At 29.3% G+C, this 10032-nt stretch overlaps 1 protein-coding gene across 1 annotated transcript; it reads left to right on the plus strand.

Annotated features, from left to right (window-relative positions):
* Nucleotides 1–1046: 1046 nt before the first annotated feature.
* LOC120941321 (P2X purinoceptor 7-like) lies at nt 1047–5967 on the plus strand. The gene is made up of 5 exons (XM_040354647.1): nt 1047–1452; nt 3387–3429; nt 3516–3581; nt 5317–5678; nt 5778–5967. Exons 2-5 carry the CDS (start codon nt 3427–3429, stop codon nt 5965–5967), a joined length of 621 nt encoding a protein of 206 aa, XP_040210581.1. The 5' UTR covers nt 1047–1452; nt 3387–3426.
* The last annotated feature ends 4065 nt before the right edge of the window (nt 5968–10032 follow it).

Consider the following 10032-nt stretch of genomic DNA (forward strand, 5'->3'; position numbering starts at 1 on the left):
AAAAAATAAAACATGTTCTATTTCTAAACACCGACAGAAAAAAGTCAGATGGGGCCCACACACGATTGGAATTTCCGATGAAAAAAGTCCATCAGACTTTTTTCATCGGAAATTCCAATCGTGTGTACGCAGCATTAGTCTGTAGGGTTCAATATTGAGTTGGCCCACCCTTTGCAGCTATAACAGCTTCAACTCTTCACAAGGTTTAGGAGTGTGTCTATGGGATTGTTTAACTATACATCCAGAAGTGCATTTCTGAGGTCAGGCACTACTGTGGATGAGAAGGCCTGGCTCGCAGTCTCTGCTTTAATTCATCCAAAAGGTTGTCATTAGGGATGCATTGATGGCGATACCAGCATCAGTATCAGTGCCGATACCAGGCATTTGAGCGAGTATTGGTACTTGCCCAAATGCTACCAATACCAAAGCCAATACTTTGTGGTGCGATTTGCATCAATGCAAAATGAATGGGTGCAAATCTCACTGCAAGAAATCACATGCAATTTGAATAGGTATGTGGTGAAATTCCTGTCCAAATCAGATGCAATTATCCCTTCTGCTCCTGTGTATAGAAGTGCCATCTAGTGGGCAGTTTAGAACTCACAAAATTCAGCAGAGGGAGTGCTGTTCATGTAAGTAGTTAGAGACGGATTAGAAGTTTAAAGCAGCAATCATTTATTGGAAACTGGAGCACCTGGGGGTGGGCAGTGAGCCCAATGGATGCTGGATCGATGGACATCCTTGTTGGTTACCCGAACAGTACTGTCTCCATAATGGAGCACTTCCGCCTGCTCCTGGCATTTCTTCCAGCCGACAGTGATGAGCCCTGACTGCAGCTATCATTTCCGGGTGTGCCGGCCGTTGCTGGCTCCATACATTGATCTGGCATCCATTGGGCTCACCACCTGCCTCCAGGAGCTCCAGGGTTAGAGGCAGCCGTTCATTCCACCAGGCTCAGCAGAGTAAATTACCTAACCTGTGAGCCACAGTGCCTCACTGGCACACTACCATCTCCCTACGTGGGCTTGTGATCTATTTACTTAAAGCGGATCGCCCGCGGCCTAATCGAGTTTTTTTTTTATCCCCATTGATATCTCTATTAGCACTGCTGTGCTAAACTCACGATTCCGGGGTTCGTCCGTTGCTCCGCTTCTATTTCAGCCCCAAGAATAACTTATATTCTCCCTCGCGTCCCGTGGCCATTTTAGCTTTGGGCACGCGATTCCAGCAAGGAGTTACTTCCTATTTGCGGTGGATGCTGTCCCAGCATCCACCGCAAAATCTCGTTCATGCGCAGTGTCGAATGTTCCCTGGCGGCTTGAGCGTCTCTGTTGCCATCGCAACGGCAGGCGTATGAATGAAAAGTTCCCGCCCCGTTGTGATGATAACAGAGCCTCGTGTAATACAGCAACAGACTGAGAGACTCACAGCAGAGAAGACCGGACTAGCAAGGTAAGAAAATTACTGAATGATTTTATAGTATAATAAACATAATCATTGTTTCATTATAGAAATAGAATCTAACGATAGTATAAAATAGTTTTTTAATTGTTATAACGAATTACTGACTAAAAAATTTTTTTTATTCCATAAAATCATAAAAAAAAATCTAAAATTTAATACACAAATATAATGTTATATTCATATATATTTAAAAATATTTGTTAGATTTTTGATTGATGTTTGTGCTTCTTTTTTTTTAGATTATTGTAAAAACAAATATATCTATAAAATAATCATTGTACTTCTATATGCCTTCATTTTTTTTTTATTGTTATATATAATATATTAATTGCCTATAAATAAATATATTATATCATTTATGAGTATTTATGTTGGTTTATATATATATATATATATATATATATATATATATATATATATATATATATATATATATATATATATATATATATATATATATATATATATATATATATATATATATATAGAGAGAGAGATATAGAGAGTTAGATATATAGATATATGTGTATATATATATCTATATATAGAGGGTGATAGAATGTGAGAGACATTATATATATATATATATATATATATATATATAATGTGTGAGAGAGAGACATTATATATATATATATATATATATATATATATATATATATATATAATGTGTGAGAGAGAGACATTATATATATATATATATATATATATATATATATATATATATATATATAAATATCTCACTCCGTATTGTATATATATATATATATATATATATATATATATATATATATATATATATATATATATATATATATATATATATCTATATTTATTTATTGATTGATTTATGAGAAATCTTCATATACATATATATGAAATTATATATAGATATATAAACAATCATATGTGTTTATATCCATAAATATATTATTGATGATTTTATATACATATAGATATATAATAAATCATTTAGCTATAAATATATATATATATATATATATATATATATATATATATATATCTATCTCTTCAATTAGATTAAATAAAATAAAAATAGTGTGTATGTGTATATATATGTATATATATATATATACACACACATATCTCTCTTTCTCTCTCTCTCTCCCTCTCTCTCAAAAATCTTATTTTAATTGTAAAAAAATTGGTGAAATATAGATATCTACATGAATTAATGTATGTGTATATAAAATCATTATATATATATATATATATATATATATATATATATATATATATATATATATACACACATATACACATATATATATATATATATATATATATATATATATATATATATATATATATTTTTTAAATGTAAATAACACTCTACATTTTATTTCATTTTTCACTTGTATAATAGCATGAATTTGTTTTATTTGGACAGGTGAAAATGGACAGGTTTTCTTGTCTGCTTTTGTTTAAACCAGAAAGAGCACTGTCTATTATCACTGATCTTATCTACTGTCTGAGTATAGTCTTTTTTTTTCAAGCCGGTTTTATCAGGCTCTTTAGCCGTTATCAACATATGCTTGTGACTGCCTAAGCAAAAAACAGGCCACCTGTATTTATTTAAGTCTATCTTACATTGTTGGGCCAAGAGACGTCATGACTCAGACAGACACACAGTAAATAACATTAATTCAAAAGATAATCAAATCTACACTAATATAAAAAAAATCTAGGCCTGTTTAGGATAAGACAAGCCTTGTAGAGGAATTTTTTTCTAACAGACAGATCCTACACTATTTATTTCTATTTAGCCTTAAACTTCACAATAAAAAAAAAAATGTGTTAAGTTTTACATTATTATTGTAATTATTATAAATATGATTAAATAAAGTATAATATTGTTCATATAGTATTTAAAACTTTTTTTTTTATTTCATTAAATCTAGATAATATTCAAAAGATATAAAAATCTAATCCACCATTGAAATGGTAAGTTAAATTGTTCTAATATTTAGCTTTATATGTTGTTATATTTTTTTAAAATATACAATTATTTCTTTTCATTTTATTTTAAGGAGAGTGATCCCAGATCTCCTGCGGAAAGAGCAGCAAGCTACAGCTTATTGAGTGAAGAGGAAAGAGTAAGTTTCATTATTTAATTTTAATATAAAATTTGAATTAAAAAAAAAAAAAAAAATTATATATATCTAAAAATATTTATTTAGAGTTTCTGTGTGTATATAGAGATATACACACAAAATATATATTTATATATGTATACCTCTATTTTTTAAAAGAAATCAAAAAAATACACTGTGTATATTTGAGTGTATTTAATAAAATACTGTATTGTTATAAATACATTTTTATATATAAATACATTCAAATATATAATTACATGTGTGTGTGTGTGTATATATGTATATGCACACACGCACACCAGAACACACATTCTAATTATTTCACTATATTAACAAGTATCTAATATTTTTTTCATTTTTTAGATTTAATCCTACATATAGATATATATATATATATATATATATATATATATAGATATATAGATATATATATATATATATATGTATATATGTGTGTGTGTGAATATATATATATATATATATATATATATATATATATATATATATATATATATATATATATATATAAATTAATCTTGCTATCTATTGAATTTTCTAAAAATGTTATAAAATCTGATATGCTGGTTTATATATTTATGTATGTTTGTGTTTGTATATGTATATATATATAGATTATATATATATATATGTGTTTGTATATGTATATATATATAGATTATATATATATATATATATACATATATACACACACATATATATATATATATATATATATATATATATATATATGTATATATATATATATATATATATATATATATATATATATATATATATATATATATATATATATATATGTGGTGATATAATCATTCTCTTTTTGTGTTTGTGTAGATATATAAGTTTATTTAATTACATATTAGTGTATATTTAAAATAAATATTACATAAATAAATACACATATATATATATATATATATCTATAAAAAATGAGCAGAATACACTTAAATATATATAGTGGAATTGCTAAGAGATAGGGTGTGTGTGTGTGTGTAATATATATATAATTATCAAAATATATGTATTTTTTTTTTGTTTTAGATTAACAAATATAAACACATACAAAATATAACTATTATGTTCTTTGTGTTGTTTTTATAATAAATATGTAAAAAAAAATATTTATTTACTTATTATTGAAACAATTCAAAGAATTTAATATTTATATTTTGTATGTGTGTTTATATTTGTTAATATAAAACAAAATAAAAAGACATATATTTTGTTAGAATATATATATAGAGATAGATATAGATATATATAATCTCACACACAGAAAACATAGATATTTATATTTTTAAATATATTTATTTAAAAAACATATAGATATACAATGTCTATATACATATAATATCTATATATATATCTAGAACATCTAATTATATATCTATATCTATATATATATATTTATATATATATATATATATATATCTATATATATCTATATATATCTATATATATATATATATATATATATATATATATATATAAATAAATTTTTTTTAGGCGCGCACACATACACACAAAAAACAGTTTTATATATTTACAAACAAAGTTAATATTATTTTTTATGAATAACTTGTTATTTTATAATACCAGACAAACTATTTTTTTAAAATAGATGTGCAGACATAGATATATGTGTATGTATTCATATATGATATTTTGGATCTATATTATTTTTTGGATCTATATTATTTTTTTTCCTTTGTAGTGGAATATTCTTAGAAATCAGTTGTTAGCTAGGTATCCACCACGAGAAAATGATCCGGCATTCCCAATCAACCCGACCATTGGCTCTTCTACCAGGAGTGATTCCTCCCAATCACAAGTGACTGACAGAATCGGAACCACAAATTGGTGTTCATGCCAGAATTGCATTGCAATGCCCACGAACGTTGAAGCCGTTTGCTGCCAAGAACTTGAGGAAGTCAAAGAATATATTCCACCAGGAAAAATTTGCATAACAGAAGTTGAAATTTTCAATACAGTGGTAGCCTCAGATAGACTAATACCAATAATAAACAATATAGTATTTTATGACGAACGACCAGAGGTAGATCCTGATAACAACAGGTAAATATAAAAAGATATATGTTGATCCTACTTACACTAATATATTTCTCCTTTTACTAATATTTTTTTATTTTGATAACATTTTTATTTTTTTATTAGGAGATTAAGAAAAATAGCATATAGGACATATATATCCTGTATCTATGGCTTCCTAGGGAAAGGTAACAGGAGGGTGATCCCGTCATGTGCAGTCAACATCATACGCCTGCTTTTTCCAGATCCCAATGGTAGATATGTAGGATTTATGTATTCTGAGGACTATAATGCATCAGAGATGGCTTATCATTAATTATTTAATTTAAAATGTTAATTTTTGTTGTTGTCTTTTTTTTTTGGTTGTTTTTTCATATATTAAAGTTTTGTATGTAATTTTACATAATAAAAAGAGTTATATTTAAAATAACAATATTTTTATGTCTTTTATTATAAATAATGCTTTAGGTAACATTTGTTTTCTACTAATATTAAAATAGATCCATAAACTTCTTTTTAAACAAAATTTTTATTGAAATGTTGACAAATTTAACAAAAAAAATTAAACATATTTACAATATATATAATAAGAAATATATCTGTTATATCAATATTAAAAGTAAAAAAAAAAGGAACAGTAGAAGGCATTTATTAGTCTTTACTAGTAGGGAAACGGGACATGTGTGCTTTAACAGCTAGACTGGTTTCCGGCCTTTCTAGTGAGGCAATGTTTTGGGGCATTTCCGTTTTCCTGCTTCGCCAAGTACTTGTCAGATTTCCATTCACGATTGATATCATGTCTGCTAGTATTGCAAAAGCATGGTTATTGTTAATCTTCTCATAGACATTTCTGACAATCCATTTTTTGCGACCCCTGGGAAACTCTAAGTTTTTCCTTTCGACCCAATATTCCGCACCACTTTCATCTCGTTTTTTTGTCATGGCAGGTTTCCGTATCACATTATGATTGTGGCTCAAGGCCGCCAATTTGGTTCTTGCATCCATTGAATCTATACCGAAATGTATTCTTTTTGGACGATATTTTAAAATCATACTGTGATACGTCTCAATGACCCCTGTCTGACAAAAATACGTGAGGTGTTTCATGTCCTTATCAAGTTGTTGATTCAAAACAATTGAGGATAATCCATGATACGCAGGTGTACTTAAAGTCAACCACGGAATAGTCGGGGTTTCCACACTGAGTTCACTGTGTCGGCATTTATGCTCTACATCGTCAATTTTCCATTGGTGAACATTTGTCACATGGTGTAGTAGAGAATGCCAAAGTTCACGGAAAATATCTTCGCTCCCTTCGCATGCTCTAGAACACCAATAGAAATGATTCACTATGGGGGAAATCCACTTCAAAATTTCACGATATATTGTTTTTTTTGAAATTTTTGTCAATTTGCTTTTTATATTTTTTGCATAATGCCACATGTCAAATTGGTGTCTTATGTATGCATATTTTTCACTTAACAATTTTCGTATGCCAGTGTGCCGATCTGTTCCGATCATTTTTACATCTAATCCTTTGCCAATTATCCTATCCAAGCATTTTTGAAAGCCAAATTTCTCCATCGCAACCGATGAAGTTGTTTGTGACACCTGCACCATTTCATAATCTACAATTTTTTTGGAATCAAGATCCATGAAAGTGTATGTTGAATATTTTGCCGAAAAACCAGGGCTGTCGCATTGGCCGTCACCAATAATGCACAAGGGTTTAGAACGCAAATCTTCAGTCACTTTCTGAATTTCTGTTTGCCAGCTGTGGTCGATTGCCTTAAAAATGTATTGATTCTGTGCTCTATTAAAAGAAGATTTTCCAAAAATCTGGATTCCACAAAGGTCAAACATTTCCTTTACCTTTGTAAAATTTCCTCCACTTACAGTGATTGCACCTGCCAACAAAATATTTCCCGCGGCGTAATTTTTAATTTTAGGCTGGCTACTCCAAAGTTTGAGTCGATGATCTCCTTTACATATCGAGTAGACTACAATCATGGTACCAATTGTTTGTTTTTCCAATTTTATGATACTTTCGGTACACTCTGCACTGGGACAGCTCATTTTTAAAAGCAGTATATCAAGACTATTTTCAAAAATGATGAATTTTCTCTCCTTCACCAAATTCACATGAGCTGCAAGTACATCAACAGATTCTGGTTCATGTGGAGTTTGAGTGTCATCCACACTCTCAGCGAGACTCATGTCTTCCTTCTCTGGAGTGTCACAGTCCGATAGATGGAAACTGGGATCATTTTCGTAGGCCAATTTACGCCTTCTTATAGGCAATGGACTTTCTATGATTAAGGGTGACATTGCTCCTTGAGTGGCTGAGGAATGTGCATGAATAATTGGTGTTGATACCTCAAGTGGTGGTGGCATAACATCTTCTTCGGTAATTACATAATCGTGATCCAAATCTAAAATTTCCTGACTTGCAATTTTACAGGTGGCTTCCTCTGATAGATCGAGTGGCAAATCAAATATAGCAGTTTGTGTAGCTGCATCGACTTTTAAAGTGTTGCATTTACATGCAACTAAAATTTGAGATGTTGAAGCCTTATTCAATGTAGATTTTTTGAGTCGGTTAATTTTTTTTACCCACTTATTTTGGTCAGACAATGTCAAAGGTGTTTCCTCAAATATTGTTGGTACAGCGTCAGTTTTGAGTTTACGCCTTTTTCCTTGACCAGTAAAAGATTCATCTGTGAAGTGGCCTGAACAGAGGCGGTAAAAGTCGCTGCGCTTATCTTGAAGTATAAGAGGAATATATTCCTCTATCAATGCTTCCTGCATACCTGCATTTCCTAGCCATATCCTTATCTTCTCACTATCTTTTGGAAACGTAAGATATTTTAGGTCTGTCTGTACTTCTTTAGGACCAGTGTGATGTTTGCACACTAAGGCAAAACAGGCCGGCATTTCTAAATAATGAATGAATAAATAAAAATATTTTAATTTTATTAACGCAGTTACATATCAAAGCTACATTAAAATAAGCAACATTCTAAATTACACTACTAAGTATTAAACCCCTGATATCTCTCTCTCAATAAATATATATATATATATATATATATATATATATATATATATATATATATATATATATATATATATATATATATATATATATATATATATATATACATACATACATATATATCAATTTTTATTTTTGACTTTTTTAGAAAATTATTAGTTAATAATCATTATTTTAATATAATAACATATTAGAAAAAATAAAACATAAGAAACAAAGTAAGTATATAACCAATAATTTTATTTAGATAAAAAAACAAAATAATTATTAATCTTTACAAATTAATACACATTTTATTCATTACTTAGATATGATTTAAAAAAAATAAAAAATAAAGAGAGTGTGATAGAGAAAAAATTATCAAGGACTAATGTTCATATAAGAAAAATGAATGTGTTAAAAAGGATATAATATAAAATTGAAGGGGGGGGTGGGGTACAGATGTAATCAAAGATTTTTTCATATTAATTAATTTAGTTTTAGTTTGAATAAATTTTTATAAAAAGATGAATAGAGAGGGACATATAGAGAGACAATATAGAAGGGGGAGATAGGAGACGGTGGAGTAGGTGACAGAATAGTGCGATTAAGAAGAGAGAGAGGAGTGGGAGGAGTGAGATTGCAATAAGATGTGGATGGGTTAGAGAAGAGTGGCATCGGAAAAGGGGCATAGACAAGGGGGTGATAGGACAGGGTTGACAGAGAACGGAGGCAATAGAAGAGATGGGTGGTCAGAGAGAAGGGGAGAGAAGATAGCAAAAGCAGATGTGTGGGGTAAAATAGGGCTATACTAAGGGGGGAGTGGGGGTGAGCGAGAAAAGCGGTCAATAAATGGTGGCTCTTGTGGAGAAAATATATCAATAGTAGTGAGATAGGGGGGAGAAGAGGGCAATAAGAGGGGGTTTGTGCTAGAGAAAGAGGAGGCATATAGCACAGCGATATGAGAGGGGAGAAGGGGGCGTTAGAAGGCGGGGGTTGGAGAGATGGGGGCAAGAGAAGGGGGGGGGGGGTTGGTTTCTATTTGTTAAAGAAATTTTGAAATTCTAATATAGACGTGGAATATAGAATAGTAAACAGTTTGACAGAGAGAGAGGGGATAAAGGTGGACAGTGAAATATGTTGTTTGAAAATTTAAAATGAGATAGAATCTAAAATTATATAAAAGAAGAAAGATACATGTAAATATGTTAAAAAAAAACATGTTATTAATAATACAACATTAATTATTTTTTCAAAACAAGCAGAACCAATAGTAAGACAATTAATAAAATTAAGATAGTTGAAATAAAATTAATAAAATATGTGTAGTTAAAAAATAAAAAGGGG

This window comes from Rana temporaria, chromosome 5, assembly GCF_905171775.1.
Source record: "Rana temporaria chromosome 5, aRanTem1.1, whole genome shotgun sequence".
Lineage (NCBI taxonomy): Eukaryota > Metazoa > Chordata > Amphibia > Anura > Ranidae > Rana > Rana temporaria.